General features: G+C 45.6%; 1 protein-coding gene across 4 annotated transcripts in view; it reads right to left on the minus strand.

The window, feature by feature from the left end:
- TDRD10 (tudor domain containing 10) overlaps nucleotides 1-21,854 on the minus strand; it is a 54,257-nt gene that overhangs the window by 9,620 nt on the left and 22,783 nt on the right. For 3 of the 4 annotated variants that reach the window (XR_012414297.1, XM_005541668.5, XM_005541666.4), the window contains exons 5-6: nucleotides 18,350-18,420; nucleotides 17,248-17,404 (exon numbers count right to left, since the gene is read on the minus strand). The exons of the other annotated variant lie outside the window; for it this stretch is intronic. Coding sequence is in view for 2 of the 3 variants with exons in the window: in XM_005541668.5 (XP_005541725.1) it covers nucleotides 17,248-17,404; nucleotides 18,350-18,420 (228 nt within the window). In the remaining variant the exon portion in view is untranslated. The remainder of the gene's footprint in view (nucleotides 1-17,247; nucleotides 17,405-18,349; nucleotides 18,421-21,854) is intronic. 4 annotated transcript variants of the gene reach the window in all.

Consider the following 21,854-nt stretch of genomic DNA (forward strand, 5'->3'; position numbering starts at 1 on the left):
CAGGCTGGAGTGCAGTGGTGTGATCTCGGCTCACTGCAAGCTCCGCCTCCCAGGTTCATACCATTCTCCTGCCTCAGCCTCCCAAGTAGCTGAGACTACAAGTGCCCACCACCACGCCTGGCTAATTTTCTGTATTTTTAGTAGAGATGGGGTTTCACGGTGTTACCCAGGATAGTCTCAATCTCCTGACCTCGTGATCCACCCTCCTTGGCCTCCCAAAGTGCTGGGATTACAGGCGTGAGCCACCGTGCCCGGCCTCTCCTACGGCAGTTCTAAATACCAATCCCACAAACCAATTATCACCAGCAGTTTCAAGCTAAAAATGATTATTAATACAGAAGCATTTTACATCATTTTTGGTCTAATTATTATTCCCTAATGATTTAAGTGATAAATATAACAAGCCCGTTTTGACAGTTTGTAAAATTAAGTTCCAGAGGAAAATCTACATAATTATCATCCAACAGCCACAGCAGGCATGTCACCTAAACACAGACCTCCAATTTCCAGATGTGTCTGTAATACAAAGGTGGCCACATGGAAGCCATAGAGATCAAGGCAGCACCTCAATAGCTGCAAGATCAGCTAATTTTAATTAAGTTCCATTGTTGCTACAAGCATGGTCACCCTCATGCCCAGATCAATCAACAGCTGTTAATTATCCCTTTACTTTGTTCTGGGACATTTCTACCAGCTGGTCAAGTGTTCTAAGAGGTGCGCCTGCTCCAGAGGGATGCTGGGGAGTCCTGCAGTGGGAGAGGAGAAACAGGAACACAAAAGTTGGTGGGCAGAAGGCTTGGAGGTGGGACCATCCATCCAGTCCCCTCCACACACCTGGGAGAAGTTCTTGCATACACTCAGCAGGGTACAGCCTCATGACACCCAGAACACAGGCAGCTTCCCAACCTGCAGCCTCCACGTCTGCTCACTGCCACAACCCTGGGCCAACTCTCTTTAAGTGCTGTCTACCCCTGCCCTGACCTCCACCAACCTGGGGAACTGCACCTGGGAATACCTGAGGAGCCCATCCTGGTGGAAATTTCACATTTGCAGCTCTAACCTCAATTGCTTCCCTTTCATTCTTTAATCACTTGCACTGCTATGTGCCAGACACAAAATGACAAAGATGAAAGACAAAGACCTTTGCATGGGCTCCTCAGGGAACCCCATTTAGTCACCCACAAATATAAAATGCCACCACAAAGCTCACATTCTCCTGGGGGCAGCAGACACTAAATAAATATACAAAGAGGAATAATGTCTTTGGCTGGCAGTAAAAGGGATGAAGAGACACAACTCAGAGAGAGGGGATGAAGGGAGCCAGGGGTGGGTGCTGTCTCACGGAAAGTCCTCCTGAGGTGGTGACTGCTCAGTGGAGCCTAGAATGAAGGGAGCCGGCAAACCCTATAGACACCCGGGAGAAGAGACTTTTGGGCTAACAATGGTAGGTCCAGAGGCCCTAAGGTGGGGATGCACTTGGCGTGTTTGGGGGGCGGCCTCAGGGCTGGTGTGACAATATATTTTCATCTCTTCCCTGGACTGCCAGAAGCAGGTCTTCCTGCCTCCATTCTAGCCTCCTCCAGTGGGTTCTAGAAGGTCCCTTTAAAAGTTAAATCTAGGTGCAAGGACGAGTAAATGGTGGCACATGATACAACAGAGTATCACTTAGCAATAAAAAAAGAACTGCTGATGGTGCAACCACATGGATGCATCTCAATAACATTCCGCTGAATGACAGAAGCCAGACACAAAGAAGCACGCACACCCTGATGCCATTTACAGGACACGCTGGAAAAGCTCCATCTCATCGAAAGGATGGACAACAGCTGAGGGCTGCCGGGGGCCCTGAAGGGGGAATCTTTTGGGCGACTGAAATGTTCTCTATCTTGATTGTGACAGTGGTTACATCCTGCATGCACTAGTCAAAATTCATCAAGCTGTACACTTAAATGGGTTCACTTTAAGTAAATTATACTTCAGTAAGTATACTGAATACTTCAACAAAGTTGATTTTCTAAAACATATGAACATGTGAATGGGTTCTAATCTGGCTATGTCACCGCCTGCTCAAACCCTCCAGTGTTCTATTATGTGACTGAAAATCCTGATCACTATTGAATCAAGTCATGTGTTATTTTTTATTCTTAAGCAACTTTTTTTTTTTTTTTTTTTGAGACGGAGTCTCGCTCTGCCGCCCAGGCTGGAGTGCAGTGGCACGACCTCGGCTCACTGCAAGCTCCGCCTCCCGGGTTCACGCCATTCTCCTGCCTCAGCCTCCCGAGTAGCTGGGACCACAGGCACCCGCCACTACGCCCGGCTAATTTTTTTGCATTTTTAGTAGAGACGGGGTTTCACTCTGTTAGCCAGGATGGTCTCGATCTCCTGACCTCGTGATCCGCCTGACTCGGCCTCCCAAAGTGCTGGGATTACAGGTGTGAGCCACCGCGCCCGGCCTTTTTTTTTTTTTAAAGATGGAGTTTCGCTCGTATTGTCCAGGCTGGAGTGCAATGGCACAATCTCAGCTCACTGCAACCTCTGCCTCCCAAGTTCAAGCGATTCTCCCGCCTCAGCCTCCTGAGTAGCTAGGATTACAGGCACGTGCTACCACACCCAGTTAGTTTTTGTATTTTTAGTAGAGACGGGGTTTCACCCATGTTGGCCAGGCTGGTCTCGAACACCTGACCTCATGATCCACCCCACCCAGCCTGCAACCTTTTCTTAGGAATTAACTGCTGCTTTTTCCCCAGTCCATTTACTTGGATTTCCTTGAATCTTTGGCTAAGTTTTCCTGTAACCTCCAGTGACCCTTTTCCATTTTTCTTCCTGTCAACGTCACCCCTAGAGTCTCACCCCGTCCTGCTCTGTTCTGGACTGCCTGCTGCACTGTTCCAGGACTGCCTGTGGCCAATCTGGGAAGCCTCTCATCTCTCTCCTCTTGGATCTGGGTTGGATACCAGACTCTGTCTTGTTTTGGCTTTACTGATTCATTTTTGTTGGAACACACTCCTTCATAGCTTTCTGAGAACACGTACATGGGAACATGTACATGGGGCACACATTTTTTGAGACCCTACCTTTCTGAGCAAGTCTTTTTCTACCTTTTTTTAAAAGTGACAGTGTCTTACTTTGTTACCCAGGCTGGAGTGCTGGCACAATCATAGCTCACTGCAACCTCAGACTCCTTCAGCTCAAGTGACCCTCCCATTTCGGCCTCACCAGTAGTTGGGACTACATGTGTGTGCCACCACACCTGGCACATTTTTTGAAGACAGGGTTGCCCAGGATGTTCTCAAACTCCTAGCCTGAAGCAATCCTCCTGCCTCAGCTTCCCAAATCCCAAATCCCAAAGCACTGGGATTACAGGTGCACACCACTGCAGATGGCCTACCCATATATATATATACACACACACATGTGTGTGTGTGTGTGTGTGTGTATATATATATATATATTTTTTTTTTTTTTTTTTGAGATGGAGTCTTGCTCTGATGCCCAGGTTGGAGTGCAGCGGCATGATTTTGGCTCACTGCAACGTCTGTCTCCTGGGTTCAAACGATTCTTCTGCCTCAGCCTCCCAAGTAGCTGGAATTACAGGTGTACACCATCACGCCTGGCTAATTTTTGTATTTTTAATAGAGATGGGGTTTCACCATGTTAGCCAGGTTGTTCTCAAATTCCTGACTTCAAGTGATCCGCCCATCTTGGCCTCCCGAAGTGCTACCCTTATTCTTGACTGACTTGTTTGGGCTTGGGTATTATTTTCCTGAAGAATTCTATCACACCACCTGATTCCATATCCTTCAATATGGATTCTCTTCCTAAGGCTTATCCCTAGTATTCTAAAATACTTCTGTAAAGTGCCTTCATGTAGGTTTTTATTTTCTCATTCATTATCCTGGGCACTCATTGGCTGCTTTGTATCTGAAAACTCACATCCTTCCCCCATGGGAAATTATCTTACATCATTTGATAATCTCTCCCCCATGCTGACCTGAACTCTGCCTGGATGTGTGTGTTGTGCTACCTAAGCTGATCTTCTAATGTTACCTTTTCTTTTCTTTAAAACAATTTTACTACAAAATATTTCAATCAACAAATCCTCTCCCCAAAAAGCAATAACAAATCTTGACAAACTGTCAAAAACAACCACTTTAGGACTCTGGAAATTGACTGAAGCATACTTGAAATTGAACACATCTATTAAAAAGAAAACAGTAACAATGACTGACCCTTGTATGAAAACAGTGAGCATCTGGGGCTTCCCCACTCCCTGCTCCTTCGGCAGATAGTTCTACCAGGATGGGCAAAACCACAGAAACCAGCAGCATCAAAGGTGGCTGACTCGACTGAAGCAGGTGATGGAAAACCACCAGGTGCCTGGGTGTTGTCAGAAACTGCCACCTTGTGGTAAGCAACGGGAAAGTTGCAGCCTGCGGATGTGGTCCTGCTGGCTTTTATGTATCTCCACCTACAAAATGCCTATTCCTAGCTCTTGCCCATTTTTCTATTAGGTTGTTTCTTTCTCGCATTGATTTCCAGGCACTTTCATCCTGTTTTTTTTATTTTTATTTTTTAAAAAATAGCCTAGATCTTAGCCCAGGAACTGACAAACTTTTTCTGCAAAGGGCCAAATAGTAACTATTTTAGATTTGGGGGGACTTACTGTCTGTCACGAGTCCACTCTGCTGCTGCAGTGAGGAAGCAGTCACAGGCAATCTGTAAACAAACGGCTGAGGCTGCATGCCAGGAATGCTTCACGGACACAAACTGAATTTCATACAATTTTCATGTGTCATGAAATATTCTTCATTTTTTTTCCCCATTTAAAAATACGGCTGGGGGTCTCACACCAATATAATCCCAGCAGTTTGGGAACTGCAGGGGAGAGGATTGCTTGAGCCCAGAAGTTCAAGACCAGCCTGGGCAACATAGTGGGACCCTCTACAAATAGAAATTTGTAGAGTGGGATCTCTACAAATAGAAATTTGTAGAGTGGGATCCCTACAAATAGAAAATGAAAAAAAATATATATATATGGCTGGGCCTAGTGGCTCCCCTGCAATCCCAGCACTTTGGGAGGCTAAGCAGGAGGACTGCTTGAGGCCAAATTAGCTGGGCATGGTGGTACACACCTGTAGTCCCAGCTACTTATGAGGCTGAGGCAGTATTGCTTGAGCCCAGGAGTTCGACGTTGCAGTAAGTTCAGATCACGCCACTGCACTGAAGTCTGGGCAATAGAGCAAGACCCTGCTCTAAAAATATAAATAAATAAAAATTGTTCTTAGAACCTCCACTCTGAGAAGATGAAATATACATACTTCATCTTAGTTCTGTTAAACACAACTAAGAGCCTGGAACATTACATATAAAACAAACATAAGAAGACTCTGAGAGGTGGAGAGAAGGGAACAGGCTGGCCAGAGACCTTAGAACTCAGGGTACAACGTGGTGATGACTTCTCTGGGTTTTCCTTTTGCTTTATATATTCCAAACTTAGAACTGAAGAGGCCAGCAACCCAGAAACACCAATAGGCACAGAAAAAAAAAAGCCCCAACAAAAGCCTGCTCTTTCTAGCCAAAACACCAGAAAGGAGACAGGCTAGGAAGACAGAAAGCTTGTAGATAATAACTCCTCTACTCCAGCTAAACGCCACCAAAAAGGCGAGCCCAACTCCACGCATGCCAGCAAAGACAGCATGCAGGGCCCAGACTTCTGCCCTCATGAGGCTGGGATGAGTCGCCCAATATCCCCACCCTGATCACAAAGGGCCAAGCAGGCAGCCAGGGATTTCATCCCCCACCCAATAACGAAACCGATCTCTCCCTACGGCCACCCTGCCTGGGTGTCAATATAAACTACTTGGGAACCTGGACTTCCATACCCACCTCACAGACAGAAAGCCCCCAATCTCTCCCTATTGGGGTGGTGTCAGAAGAGGTGTAGTGGAGAGTCAAGACTTTCCCCAGGGGTAATGAAACCATCCAAGCCAAGATGTCAGTGGAGACCACAAACCAGAACTAGCAGTAACAAGGGGCTCCCTGCCGCCTTAGAGGCTGAGTAGGGAGCCTGACTTTCATTCTCACCTGGCAGCAGCGAGGCAGTACCATGTTCCCCTCTGGGAGCAGCGTCAGAGGAAGCCAGCTAAAACACAAGGTGTACACAAAATCCAGTCCGGCAATATAACAAGAAAATGTCCAAGTTTCCTGTGAAACTCACTCATACCAAGAACCAGGAAAATCTCATGTGGAATGAAAAAAGACAATCAACACCTGCCAATGCCGAGACGACACTGGTGCTGGCACTACCTGACAAACATTTTAAAGCAGCCATGACAAAATGCTTCAAGGAACAATGACAAGCACCTTTAAAACAAATGAAAAAAAAAAATAGAAACTCTCCGCAAAGAAACCAAGTCTCAGCAAAAAACAGTATTTAAAAATGGAAATTTTAGGCCAGAAGTGGTGGCTCACACCTGTAAATCCTAGCACTTTGGAAGGCTGAGGCGGGAGGATCACTTGAGGTCAGGAGTTCAAGACCAGCCTGGCCAACATGATGAAACCCCATCTCTACTAAAAATACAAAAAAATTAGCTGGGCGTGGTGGCGGGCCCCTGTAGTCCCACCTATTTGGGAGGCAGAGGCAGGAGAACCGCTTGAACCTAAGAGGCCGAGGTTGTAGTGAGCCAAGATTGTGCCAATGCACTCCAGCCTGGGTGACAGAGTGAGACTCATCTCAAAAAAAAAAAAAATTTAAACTGAGAAATACAATAACCAAAATAAAAAGCTCAGTGGGTAAACTCTATAACAGAATGGAGGACCAGAAGAAAGAACTGGTGACTGGAAGGCACAGCAATAAAAATTATGCAATCTGAACAACAGAAAGACGGTAGACCAAGAAAACCTAGACTCAAAAAGGCAAGTGAACCCAAAACAGCAAAAGCACAAATTCTGCATGCCAAGACATATCATAATTAAACTTCTGAAAACTAAAAACCAAGCAAAAATCTTGAATGCAGAGAAAAACAATTTGAATGACAAAAGATTTTTCATCAGAAACCATGGAGGCTCAGCTGGGTAATCTCAGCACTGTGGGAGGTTGAGGCAGGTGAATCACTTAAGTCCAGGGGTTCAAGACCAGCCTGAGCAACATGGTGAAACCCCACCTCTGTTTCAAAAGAAAAAAAAAATTTTAATGAAAAAAATCCTTAAAAAAAAAAAAGAAAGAAACCATGGAAGCCGGAAGAAAGTGGCACAATTATGTTTCCAGTTTAAAATTTAAAAACTGTTTATCTAATGAAAATGTTTTTAGGCCAGACACTTCATGCCTCTAATCCCAGCATTCTGGGAGACCAAGGCGGGCAGATCACCGCAGGTCAGGAGTTCAAAACCAGCCTGGCCAACATGGTGAAACCCTGTCTCTACTAAAAATGCAAAAATTAGTTGGGCATGGTTGGCAGGTGCCTGTAATTCCAGCTCCTCGGGAGGCTGAGGCAGGAGAATCACTTGAACCCGGGAGGCAGAAGTTGCAGTGAGCCGAGATCGTGTCATTGTACTCCAGCCAGCCTGGGCAACAACAGCGAAGACTCTGTCTCAGAAAAAAAAAAAAAGAAAAAGAAAATATTCTTTAGAAATGAAGGGGAAATTAACACATTCTCAGATGAAGGAAAAGTAAGAATTTGTTACTACAAGACCTACCCTAGGAGAACAGCCAAAGGAAGTTCTCTAAACAGGAAAGAAATGATAAAAGGTAGAACTTTGGGACGTTAGCAAGTAAGAAAGAAGCCGGGCGTGGTAGCTCACACCTGTAATCCTGGCACTTTGGGAGGCCAAGACAGGCAGATCACCTGAGGTCAGGAGTCCAAGACCAGCCTGGCCAATGTAGTGAAACCCCATCTCTACTATATATAAAAATATAAAAATGGCTGGGCGCAGTGGCTCACGCCTGTAATCCCAGCACTTTGGGAGGCCAAGACAGGTGGATCACGAGGTCAGGAGATCGAGACCCTCCTGGCTAACATGGTGAAACCCCATCTCTACTAAAAAATACAAAAAACTAGCCAGGCGAGGTGGTGGGTGCCTATAGTCCCAGCTACTCGGGAGGCTGAGGCAGGAGAATGGTGTGAACCCGGGAGGCGGAGCTTGCAGTGAGCTGAGATCGCGCCACTGCACTCTAGTCTGGGCGACAGAGCAAGACTCCATCTCCAAAAAAATATATATATATATGTGTGTGTGTGTGTGTGTGTGTGTGTGTATGTGTGTATATATATATATAAATTAGCTGGTGTGGTGGTGGGCGCCTATAATCCCAGCTACTTGGGAGGCTGAGGCAGGAGAATTGCTTGAACCTGGGAGGCAGAGGTTGCAGTGGTCCGAGATTATACCACGCCATTATACTTCAGTCTGGTCAAAAGGAGTGAAACTCCGTCTCAAAAAAACAAAAAAGAAAAAAAGAATGAACACAGAAAACACACAGGTAAATACTACATTGGTGCAAAAGTTATTGCGGTTTTTGCTATTACTTTTAATGGCAAAAACTACACTTACTTTTGCACCAACCAATACATCTTCCTTCTCCTGAGTTTTCTGTTATATTTGACAGTTGAAGCAAAAATTATGTTTTCTAGCCAGGTGTGGTGGCTCACACCTATAATCCCAGCACTTTGGGAGGCTGAGATGGGTGGATCACCTGAGGTCAGGAGTTCAAGACCTGCCTGGTCCACATGGCAAGGTCTCTACTAAAAATACAAAATTAGCTGGGTGTGGTGGCACATGCCTGTGATCCCAGTTACTCGGGAGGCTGAGGCAGGAGAATTGCTTGAACCTGGGAGGTGGAGGCTGCAGTGAGCTGAGATCACGCCACTACACTCCAGCCTAGGTGACAAGAGGAAAACTCCGTCTCAAAAAAAAAAAAAAAAAAAAAAAAAAAAATTATAATTCTTTCCGACTTGGATCTAAATGTTTATAGAGTAAATATTTTATTTCAAATACAACTGCATTATTAACAGGGAAAGGTAAAGGGAAGTAAATAGATGTACTCAAACTGGTAAAACCAACATGAGTAAGCTGTAAGTTATATGTATATAATGTAATAACGTAACATCTAGCACAACCATTTAAAAAGGTATACAAAGAGATGCACTTAACACTATAGATAAATAAAAATGGAATTCTACTTATTTTTTATTATCATTACTTTTTTTTGAGACAGAGTCTCACTCTGTAGCCCAAGCTGGAGTGCAGTGGCGCGATCTCACTCACTGCAACCTCTGCCTCCCGGGTTCAGGTTCTCCTGCCTCAGCTTCCCGAGTAGCTGGAATTACAGGCATGCACCACCACACCCGGCTAATTTTTGTATTTTTAGCAGAGACAGGGTTTCACCATGTGGGCCAGGCTGGTCTCCGCCCATCTCAGCCTCCCAAAGTGCTGGGAGTACAGACATGAGCCATTGTACCCGGCCTATTTATTATTTTCATTTTTTGTTGTTTTTTTTTTTTTGAGACGGAGTCTTGCTCTGTCGCCCAGGCTGGAGTGCAGTGGTGCAATCTCGGCTCACTGCAAGCTCTGCCTCCCAGGTTCACGCCATCCTCCTGCCTCAGCCTCCTGAGTAGCTGGGACTACAGGTGCCCACCACCATGCCCGGCTAATTTTTTGTATTTTTAGTAGGGACAGGGTGTGTTAGCCAGGATGGTCTTGATCTCCTGACCTCGTGATCCACCCGCCTCAGCCTCCCAAAGTGCTGGGATTACAGGCATGAGCCACCGCACCTGGCCTATTTATTATTTTTATGTTTAAAAAAATTTTAGTGGTAGGGCGCAGCATGTCACACCTGTAATCCCAGCACTTTGGGAGGCTGAGGCGGGCGGATCACCTGAGGTCGGGAGTTCTAGATCAGCCTGGCCAACATGGTGAGACCCCATCTCTACTAAACATACAAAAAAATTTGCTGGGCGTGGTGGTGCACGCCTGTAGTCCCAGCTACTAGGGAGTCTGAGGAAGGAGAATCTCGAACCCAGGAGGCAGAGGTTGTCCAGTGAGTGAAGATCGTGCCACTGCACTCCAGCCTGGGCAACAGAGCAAGACTCCATCTCAAAATAGATGAGGTTTCCCTATGTTGACCAGGTTGGTCTCAAACTTCTGGCCTCAAGCCATCCCTCACCTTGGCCTCCCAAAGTGCTGTGATTACAGGCATGAAGCCACTGCACTCAGCCAAGAAATGGAATTCTAAAAAATGGTCAAATAAGCCTCAGGAAAACAGAGAAACAAAAACTATAGAACAGACAAAAAGTAAAATGTTCTGTATTTGGACTGGGTCAATGTTACTATCCTGGTTGTGATAGTTTTTGTAAGATGTTACACTAGGGAGAAACTGGATAAAGAGTATATGGGATCTTTCTGTATTGTTGTTACAATTGTACGTGAATCTGCTATTAATCTCAAAATAAAAAGTGTAATAAAAAAGCATTTTTAGCTTGTCAGCAGTATAAAAATGGGCAACAGGCCATATTTGAATCACTGGCCAAAGTCTATGACACTTTTCCTGATCCTTTGTTAGTTATATTATTGCAAATATCTTCTCCCAGTTCTCAGCTTGAATTTATCTTCCTTTATATATCAACTTTCAAAGAGGTGGTCTTTATTTTAACTTATCCATCTTTGTTTTTCACCTGATGCTTTATGCCTTGAAAAATCCTATCTGAGATCATATCTAGTAGGACATCTGATAAGATCATCTTCACTGAGATCAAAAAAATATTCGACTACGTTTCTTCTAAGTTTTTAAGTTTTGCCTTTCATTACCAAGTTTATAATCCACCTAGAATTTTTGTGCATGGGATAAGGTAAGGATATAATTTCATAGTTTTCTTCATGAATAAGCAATTGTCCCAGTTCAATTTATTGAAGTGTGTACCTTTCCCCAGAGATCTACCACTCTACCTGAATAATAGTTTCTGTGTACAAATGAGCCTCTTTTTGAGTTATCTATTATATGTTATTGGTCAAACTGTCTGGCCCTAAGCCAATACAGCTGGTCTTCTATATCTGTAGTTTCTACATCCACAGATTCAACAAATATTAAAAAAAAATTCAGGGCCAGGCGCAGTGGCTCACGCCTGTAATCCCAGCACTTTGGGAGGCAGAGGCGGGTGGATGACCCGCATCAGGAGTTCGAGACCAGTCTGGCCAACATGGCGAAATCCCATCTGTACTAAAAATACAAAAACTAGGCGGGCATGGTGGCAGGTGCCTGTAATCCCAGCTACTCGGGAGACCAAGGCAGGGAGAACTGCTTGAACCCAGAAGGCAGAGGTTGCAGTGAGCCGAGACTGCGCCACTGCACTCCAGCCTGGCGAGTGAGTGAGACTCCGTCTCAAAAAAAAAAAAAAAATTCAGGCAGGTTGCGGTGGCTCACACCTGTAATCCCAGCACTTTGGGAGGCCAAAGCAGGCAATTACTTGAGGTCAGGAGTTGGAGACCAGCCTCGCCAACGTGATGAAACGCCATCTCTACAAAAATACAAAAATTAGCCGGGAATGGTGGTGTGTGCCTGTAATCCCAGCTGCTTGGGAGGCTGAGGTAGGAAAATCGCTTGAACTCAGGAGGCAAAGGTTACAGTGAGCTGAGATCACACCACTGTACTCCAGCCAGGCGAAAGAGCAAGACTTTGTCTCAAATAAAAACCAAAAAAAAGTGAAAGTTTTGTTTTTTTGTTTTTTTTTTAGAGAAAGGGTTTCACTCTGTTGCCCAGGCTGGAGTGAAGTGGCATTATCATAGCTCACTACACCTCCCAGGCTCAAGTGATCCTACCACCTCAGCCTGCTAAAGCGCCTGTAGGCGTGAGCCCTTGTGCCTGGCTAGATTTTTTTTTTTTTTAATTTCAATAATGTCAACTTTTTTTTTTTTTCTTTTTTGAGATGGAGTCTCACTTTGTTGCCAGGCTGGAGTGCAGTGGCACAATCTCAGCTCACTGCAACCTCCCAGGTTCAAGCAATTTTCCTGCCTCAGCCTCCCAAGTAGCTTGGGACTACAGGTGCATGCCACCACGCCTGGCTAGTTTTTCTTCTTTGTTGTTGTTGTTAGAGACGGGGTTTCACCATATTGGCCAGGCTGGTCTCGAACTCCTGACCTTGTGATCCGCCCACCTCAGCCTCCCAAAGTGCCAGGATTACAGGTATGAGCCACTGCACCCAGCCTTTTTTTTTTTTTTTTTGATACAGAGTCTTGCTCTGTTGCCCAGGCTGGAGTGCAGTGGCGCAATCTCAGCTCACTGTAACCTCCACCTCCGGGGTTCAAACAATTCTCCCTGCCTCAGTCTCCCAAGTAGCTGGGATTACAGGCACTCACCACCATGCCCGGCTAATTTTTGTGTTTTTTAGTAGAGATGGGGTTTTGCCATGTTGGCCAGGCTGCTCTTGAACTCCTGACTCAGATGATCTGCCCACCTTGGCCTTCCAAAGTGCTGGGAATACAGGTGTGAGCCACCGTGTCCGGCCATTAATGTCTACTTTCTACTTGGATTTCAAAATTACCTACTTCTTCAATCAACTCTTAGCTTATTAATATTCAACCTTTCTTCTTTGCTCCTCTAAGGTTAGACGAACCTCTAAATATTGTCTTCACTATATCCCGAAACTTTTCAGGGGTAGTATTTTCCTCATTCAGTTCTAAATGTTTTTAAGTTTCTTTATAATTTCTTATTTGACCCATGTGTTGTTTACATAGGAATGTTTTTAAATGTCCACATGTATGGAGATTTTGTGTTCAAATTTTGTGTACTTATTTCTAATTCAAAAGCAGTGGGAACACTGGAAAATCATCTTTATCCCAAGAGAAAAAAAAAGGTGAGAGCCATGATTCTCTTTTCCAGTATCTGGTTCCGGCATGACACAACTTAACTCTCATCCCAAACAACTCTAAAACTGGACAAAATACAGGAACTCACCGTTTCCAGCATAGAACTAATGAGAGTAGATGGCAGAGGGCTGTTTCCTGAGCAAAGGAAAGCACGTGAGTGCCACATTCACCCTGGCCTTCTGCCTGGGGGCATTTTCCCAAACCACAGCAAAGGGAAACAGAACCCAAGCAGAAAGTGGCTGTCTCACTGGGCAGCAACAGAGTTTGGGTGGCAGGAATCTGGGGACAGAGGACCAAAGAGGAAGGAGCCACACAGAAATCCAAGGAATCTAGGTGTCTACCTCAGGTCCTTGGTTGAGGCCTAAGCTGTCCGTGGTGCAGGACAAGTACCAGGAGGCCTTAAAGAGAACAGCTGCTGTGAAGGTGGGGGAGAGGGCACTGAGAGAGGACACAGATGCCGGAGGTCTCACAGTGCTGGAGACAATGGAGTTCCAACCCAGCAAGGGGGACAGACCTTGGCAAGCACCCGGAGCACTCACCTGGGACCCTACAAAAGCCAAGCCTTAGGAAAAATGATGTTACCCAAGAAGAAGGCTCACAATGAAACATTCCAATCCTAACTATGACACACACACAAAAACCCTTAATAAGATTAAAGATCTGCTAGTAATTTAATCTTTGCTAGAAAAATTTCAACACTATTTAGAGGACAATAACATAAGTCTCCACAATATAGCATCCATAATGTCCAACATACAATAAAAAATTACTATAGGCTAAGGCTGGGCGCGGTGGCTCAAGCCTGTAATCCCAGCACTTTGGGAGGCCGAGACGGGCGGATCACGAGGTCAGGAGATCGAGACCATCCTGGCTAACACGGTGAAACCCCGTCTCTACTAAAAAATACAAAAAAACTAGCCGGGCGAAGTGGCGGGAGCCTGTAGTCCCAGCTACTCGGGAGGCTGAGGCAGGAGAATGGCGTGAACCCGGGAGGCGGAGCTTGCAGTGAGCTGAGATCCGGCCACTGCACTCCAGCCTGGGCGACAGAGCATGACTCCGTCTCAAAAAAAAAAAAAAAAATTACTATAGGCTAGGTGCAGTGGCTCAGCTCATGGCTATAATCCCAGCACTTTGAGAGGCCAAGGTGGGCAGATCACTTAAACCCAGGAGTTTGAGACCAGCCTGGGCAACATGACGAAATCCCATTTCTACAAAAAATACAAAAATTAGCCAGGCAAGGTGGTGCATGCCTGTAGTCCCAGCTACTAGGGAGGCTGAGGCGGAAGGATGGCTTGAGCCCAAGAGGTGGAGGTTGCAGTGAGCCGTGATTGAGCCACCGCACTCCAGCCTGGGTGACAGAGCAACACCTTGTCTCAGGAAAAAACAAAAAACTATTTGTAAAAGGACCTGAAAATTTTACCCATAATCAAAGGATAAATGTCAATAGAAGCAGATTCACAAATGACTCAAATGTGGGAATTAGCAGAAAACGATTTTATAATAACTACTATAAAAATATTATCTTAAAAAAAGAGACAAAATAGGTGAAAAGATGAAAAAGTTCAGCAGATAAATGGAAAAAAAGAATCAAATGGAAGTTGAAAAATATCTACAATGGAAAATTCATTAGATGGGCTTAAGAGCAGATTGGACATAGGAGGAGAAAAGATCAGAGAATTCCAAAACAGGTCAGTTTGGAACAGCGGGAAAGCCTGTGACCATACACACATACTGAGACCAGTTAGCAAGGTTGTGTGAATGTCTTCAGGGGCTCAGACGGTGGGTTCAGAATAGGCAGAGGGCTGGCTTCAACTAGGATTAGTGTTCTGCAAGCTATAACCTAGTGAGAAAAGGGCAATGGAGTTAAAGATGTTTGAACTAAGGTAGTTATTAACTATAGAATTTAGGCTAAGAGAAAATGAAAGAACAAAGAGAATATTGAATAATGAAAAAACGGTGGGGTCAGTGGACTTTGGGTGCCTATGTGTGCCAATGCATCAACTGTTGGACTGAGGCTATAGAGCCTTGCTACTAAAATGTGGTCACAGAGCCAGGAGCATCAGCACCACCTGAAGCTTGTGCAAATTCCCAGGCCCTACCCTACATGTACTGAGTCAGAATCGCTGAGGCTAGGACTCAGAAAGCTGTGTTCATAAACTCTTTTGTTGATTCTGATGCTTGTTAAAGCTTGAGAACCATTCTTCCAGAGTAAGACAGCTGCAAAGACTAGGGACAGTGCAGAGTGGGATGCTTGAAATGGTTACAGTGATGACAAGGTCTGAAATAGAGCTACGGGAATGAGAAACTGTGACCAAGTGGAAGAAAAGATCATTAAAGATACAACAATCCAGGTGGAGTGCAGTGGCTCACGCCTGTAATCCCAGCACTTAGGGAGGCTGAGGTGGGCAGAGCATTTGAGGTCAGGAAGGAGTCTGAGATCAGCCTGGTCAACGTGGTGAAACCCTGTCTCTACCAAAAAACACAAAAATTAGTCAGACATGGTGGTTCACACCTGTAGTCCCAGCTGAGGTGGGAGAATCCCTTGAACCTAGGAGGCAGAGGTTGCAGTGAGCTGAGATCGCTCCACTGCACTCCAGCCTGCGTGACAGAATGAGACCCTGTCTCAAAAAAAAAAAGATACGGCCGGGCACGCTGGCTCAAGCCTGTAATCCCAGCACTTTGGGAGGCCGAGACGGGTGGATCACGAGGTCAGGAGATCGAGGCCATCCTGGCTAACACGGTGAAACCCCGTCTCTACTAAAAATTACAAAAAAACTCAGCCGGGCGCGGTGGCGGGCGCCTGTAGTCCCAGCTACTCGGGAGGCTGAGGCAGGAGAATGGCGTAAACCCGGGAGGCAGAGCTTGCAGTGAGCTGAGATCTGGCCACTGCACTCCAGCCTGGGCAACAGAGCCAAACTCCGTCTCAAAAAAAAAAAAAAAAGATACAACAGTCCAGGAAGTAAGTGACTGGACTCTTAGACAAATCATCCATGTGGATGCTAAATCTGCATGATGATAAGACAGAAAGATAATGAGCCTGAAGCGGAAGTTTTCGGTGAAGGGCATAACACAGAGAAGAGCAGACAACTGCTACTAGGAAGGTTCCTAAGCAGTATAGTCTGACAGTTTGCCCTTTCAAAGAGGGCTTAAGAGACAAGGGAAGAGAAAGAGTTTGAAATTAGCAAAGGGAGTCACCTCTGATAATCTTTTTTTTTTTTTTTTTTCCTGTTTATAGAGATGGGGTCTTGCCATGTTGGCCAGGTTGGTCTCAAAGTCCTGACTTTAAGCCATCCTCCTGCTTCGGTCTCCCAGTGTTGGGATTACAGGTGTGAGCCATTGCGCCCGGCCCACCTCTGAAAATCTTATTGTACTCAATAATTCCAACCCATCTCTCCGCCTCCACCTCCAACCTCTCTAGCTCTGTGGCTGACCTTGTTAACTGCCAGCCATATGCATGCTCTGCTTCCTTGCTGACAGAACCCCAAGTTTAGCAACAATGTGTCTATCTTTCAAAACTACATCTCTCAGCATCTGCGCACTTAAGGCCATGCGTTACAGGGATATCCAGTGAAACACAAGCAGAACTGTGGTCAGGGCTTCTGGAAAGCCTTTTAAGCGGACACAGGCCCCTTTTGCCCTCTGCTTCTCCCCTTCTTCCTGCCTAGAACCCTGATACCACCATGGAGGCTCCAGAGCAACCCTGGACTCCCTACCTCCTGACTTCTACAGGAAAGAAAAACAAATCGCTAACTTGTTTAAGCCACTATTGTTCAGATTTCCTCATATGTGCAGCCAAGTCAGCTTCTAGCACTAACACTTCAGGCTCTGGAATGGGATCTTTTTCTCCTGGTTCACCTCTGTGTACCGAGAACGGGCCCTCCTCCTTTTGAGGGAAGTTCCCAGGGGTTAGTTATGGACCTTATCTTCTCCGCCTGCAGAGGCAGCCTCCACCATTAACTGCCCCTCATACCTCATATTTGGCAATGTTTATCTTCCTGCCAGGAAGAACTGGATTTTATTGACTTTTGTCTTATACTTCACACCAGCAGCCAGAACAAGGCTGTACAAATAGTAGACACTCAATGTCTGCTACATTAACAAGGAAAACCTAAATTTCAATATTCCAGGTTGTAAAAGCCCTTACTAAATTGCCTAATGACCCTTTTTATCCTTGCCAAAAATATAGTCTCCTTAATTTACAAATTCCAAGTTTTCTGCATCTGACCTTACTTCTGACTGTTAAAGGCCACAAAAGTTCCCTGATTTCACCCAAGACCCTGCCTGCTTCTCCAGTCAGACTGGACTGGAGGTGGATGAAAGCACTGAAAGCAAAGTCAGCCGCACTCCAAAGGGTGAAAAGGGAACGCCCCAGAGCAGAAAGGCCAGAAGACATACCAGTGGCACCCGGGGCTGCTGTATCACATCAGGGGTCCTCTTGGGGGGCCTTCTGCTTGTATTCACGAACAGTTTTCGCTTGTGGAAGAGTTTGCCATTCAGCTCCTGGATTGCAAGTGTCACTTTCTGCATGGAGCCCAGATCTACAAATGCAAAGCTGAAAAGGGAAGAGAGAGAGGGCAGCTTTGCGCACATCTCCAGAGAAGCCCAGAGCTGCAGGGAGGCACCAAGCCCGAGCTGGAAGAGCAGTGTCCTCTCTCTCTGCAGTGACAGAATACGAACAAGCAGGCTACAAGTATGTCCAGACTTGGGCCTGCGCCACTGTGAGATACTGTCATGGACCTCTAAGGAGCAGAAGAAATGAGCTGACTTTCACTATGCAGCATATGTCTATGACTTTGAGTTTCACTAATACTACTGTCCCAAAAGTTCAAAGCAAGCCAGGGGTGGTGGCTCACCTCTACAATCCCAGCACTTTGGGAGGCCAAGACAGGAGGATCACTTGAGTCCAGGAGTTTCAGACCAGCCTGGGCAACATGACAAAACCCCATCTCTACAAAAAAATACACTAATTAGCCAGATGTGGTGGTGTACACCTGTAGTCCCAGCTACTTCGGAGGCTGAGGTGGGAGGACTGCTTGAGCCTGGGAGGCAGAAATTGCAGTGAGCCGAGACTGTACCACAGCACTCCAGCCTGAGCAACAGAGTGAGACCTTGTCTCAAACAAACAAACGTTTAAACCACTTTTTACTGCCTTGAAAATAAGAAAGGGAAAATATAAGTAGGTCTGGTTTTCAGGAACAACTAAGGCTGAGGGTGGTATAGTAACTTATCTCAAGTCAGAAAACACAGCAAGGGCATGACCAAATATATACCCAGGTCTCTGGACTTCTAAGCCAGGATTGTGTTGATAAGACAGTATTCGCTGCTGGGTCAGAGGGTTAAATATGGAAAGGGGGTTTCCCAAATGTTCCTTTGCCAAGTCAGAGTGGGTGTGGATGCGGCGGTTGCTGGGCTAGTCTGCAACGTGAGTGCATCAGCAAAATGAACAGGGAGGAAAGGAGCTGCTTCCCAAAGAAAACAAAGGAAGAACAGTCATTACCATTTGCAGCCATTCTGGATTTTGTGGACATCAAGAGGGTTGAAGTCCTTTAGAAGGTACAGAATTTCTTCCTACAACACCAGGGTTTAAAAGAGAGAGACCCAGAGACATAACTTACAAACAGTTCTCAAGGTTTCAGATCCCCAGACAGCAAGTCTGGATCCAATTTAACCCATACTTAATGAGGATCTATTATGCGCTGTATGTGCCAGGTTTTGTAGGATACACAAGAAAGACCACAGCCCTGTCTTCAGTGAAGCTCACCAGTCAAGCAGGGATGCAGACAACACAATCAAGTAAACAGACCGTTTCATCACTGCACATACAGCTGGCTATGGACGCACACGTCCTGTCATTTAATCCAGATTTGGAGGGAAAGGAGGTGGTCAGGGCATGCTCCCAGGAGGAAGTGACTTCCGAAGCTTTGCAAGTACCTCCTCCTCACTGCTTCTCAACCCTGCCTGGCCTCTGCCCAGGGATATGGTTCCCTTCCTCTTCCCCAGACACTTCCCCACACCCTTCTTAACTCCTCTCCTAGTCTGCCCTCAGGCCATCTTCCTCACCCCATCCCCTGCTCCCCATCCTGCTCCACGGGCTTGGGTTGCTGTCTACACAAAGGCATCAACCTCCCCTGCTTTATGATAATGTCTATGCAACCCTGAGGCCTTTTCGAGCTACACCCTATTTTTTCTCTTTTCTGCCAAACTTGTAGAAAGAGCCGTCTCCACCTAATGCCTCCGTTTCCTCCCTGCCCACTCCCTTCTGACTGCCTGCGCCAGGCTGGTTCCAGCCCTACTGAAATGCTTCCTTGCAGGTCACAGACGTGCGCTTGCTGCCTACTGTGATGGCTTCACTTCAGGCTTCAGCTCTTTCAACTCCTGCCTGTACCCCTCAATACTTCCTCCTTCCTTGGCTTCCCCACAAGAGTGTTAATGATTATAACATTTCACAACCATGATGAAAACCAATTTTTCTCTGGAAAACTCTATTTTGGAAAAAATTTATATTTATACCATCTTCCAAAGTCACTTTGTTGGCTCAAGAAAATAGAAATGCATTATGTATAACTCATTTTTCTCAGTCTTCATGTTTATACTATGTTTATATTCAAATTTTCTAATTTGCTTTATCTTAAATATTTAATGTTTATTACACATGAATCTACAAGATGCTGAGCAACAAGCAATTTGTGAGAACGAGCAATGTGTGCTTAGCATTTTCAGTTTACCAAGCACTTTCATATCCTTTATTCCATTTGGTTTTCACAACCACCCTATAAAGTACACATTATTACTACACTCATTGCACAGAGGCATAAAATAAGGATCAGAGAGGTTAAATGATGTCTCTACGGCTATACAGCCAATTTAGAAACAGGACTTGAACTCCAGACTCCGAACTTCAAATCCTACATTTTTTTTTCCATTATATAGTGCAAAATCGTAGTTTTCTTCTCAGGTTTTACCATTGTTAAAATAAAATAGAAAACGAATATTTTGGCAGGTATCAGGAAACCATAACCTTGGGCCAAATCCAGTCCACCACCTTTTTTTGTAAATAAAGTTTTACTGGAACACAGCTATGCACATCCATTAACTCACTGTCTACAGCTGCTTTCAGGTTACAATGGCCTTCAACGCATAAAGTATTTACTATGTGGCAGGGCACAGTGGCTCAAGCTTGAAATCCCAGCACTTTGGGAGGCTGAGGTAGACGGATTGCTTGAATCCAGAAGTTCAAGACCAGCCCGGGCAACATGAGACCCTGTCTCTACAAAAAATACAAAAAATTAGCTGGGCATGGTGGTGCATGCCAGTAGTCCCAGTTACTCAGCAGGCTGAGGTGGGAGGATAGATTGAGCCCAGGAAGTAGAGGTTGCGGTGAGCTGAGATCATACCACTGCACTCTAGCCTGGGCAACACAGCAAGACCCTGTCTCAAAAAAAAAAAAAAAAAAAACAGGAAAACAAAACAACAAAAAGCATTTACTATCTGACCCTTTACAGAAAAAGTTTGCAAACCCTTGTGCCACAGCAATGGTTCTCTATTTCGACTACAGACAACATTCAGTTGGGGAGTAAATACTTTTTCTCTTTTAATTACCAATGCAACACCTAGCCCACTCCAGGTATACAAAACCAGAATTCCTGGGGTTGGGACTAAGGCATCAGTGTTTTTTAAGAAGCTCCCCAGATGATTTCAATACACAGCCAAGACTGAAAACGAAAATGACTGTTCCATGGTTTCAGATTTAGGAAGCACGAGTTTCCAGAAAATGTGCCTGAGGGCGAGAGAAGAATCTCCCTCGCTCCCCACAACATACACACACAAATACTAAAAACCCAATGACATCTTTTCATCCATGGAATTTCTTCTTTTTTTTTTTTTTTTTTTTTTTTTGAGATAAGAGTTTGCTCTTGTCGCCCAGGCTGGAATGCAAAGGCGCAATCTCAGCTCACTGCAATCTCCGCCTCCTGGGTTCAAGCAATTCTCCTGCCTCAGCCTCCCAAGTAGTTGGGATTATAGGCACCCACCACCATGCCCGGCTAATTTTTTGTGTTTTTAGTAGAGACAGTGTTTCACCATGTTGGTCAGGCTGGTCTTGAACTACTGACCTCAGGTGATCTGTCCGTCTCAGCCTCCCAAAGTGCTGGGATTACAGGCATGAGCCACTGCGCCCGGCCTATCCATGGAATTTCAATCAGTGTTATCAGTAAGGGTGCCCCATCAGCAGATGCTGCTACAGTTGATAGTTATCACTAGGAATTTCTAAAATCTGAAAGCATGCCCTAATTTTGACATTTTTTCCTGCCCCTTAACAATTTAATTTGTTTATTTATTTATTTATTTATTTTTTTTCTTTTTTGAGACGGAGTCTCGCTCTATCGCCCAGGCTGGAGTGCAGTGGCCAGATCTCAGCTCACTGCAAGCTCCGCCTCCCGGGTTCACACCATTCTCCTGCCTCAGCCTCCCGAGTAGCTGGGACCACAGGCACCGCCACCTCGCCCGGCTAATTTTTTGTGTTTTTAGTAGAGACGGGGTTTCACCGTGTTAGCCAGGATGGTCTCGATCTCCTGACCTTGTGATCCGCCCGTCTCGGCCTCCCAAAGTGCTGGGATTACAGGCTTGAGCCACCGCGCCTGGCCTAATTTGTTTATTTAAAAATGTTTTGATCGGCTGGGCACGGTGGCTCACATGCCTGTAATCCCAGCACTTTGGGAGGCTGAGGCAGGCAGATCACAAGGTCAGGAGATTGAGACCATCCTAGCTAACACGGTGAAACCCCATCTCTACTAAAAATCCAAAAAGAAATTAGCCGGGCGTGGTGGGGGGCGCCTGTAGTCCCAGCTACTCAGAAGGCTGAGACAGGAGAATGGCATGAACCTGGGAGGTGGAGCTTGCAGTGAGCCAGTATTGTGCCACTGCACTCCAGCCTGGGTGACAGAGCAAGATTCCACCTCGGAAAAAAAAAAAAAAAAAGGTTTTGATCAATTATAGATATGAAA

The sequence above is a fragment of the Macaca fascicularis genome, chromosome 1 (assembly GCF_037993035.2).
Source record: "Macaca fascicularis isolate 582-1 chromosome 1, T2T-MFA8v1.1".
Classification (NCBI taxonomy): Eukaryota; Metazoa; Chordata; class Mammalia; order Primates; family Cercopithecidae; genus Macaca; species Macaca fascicularis.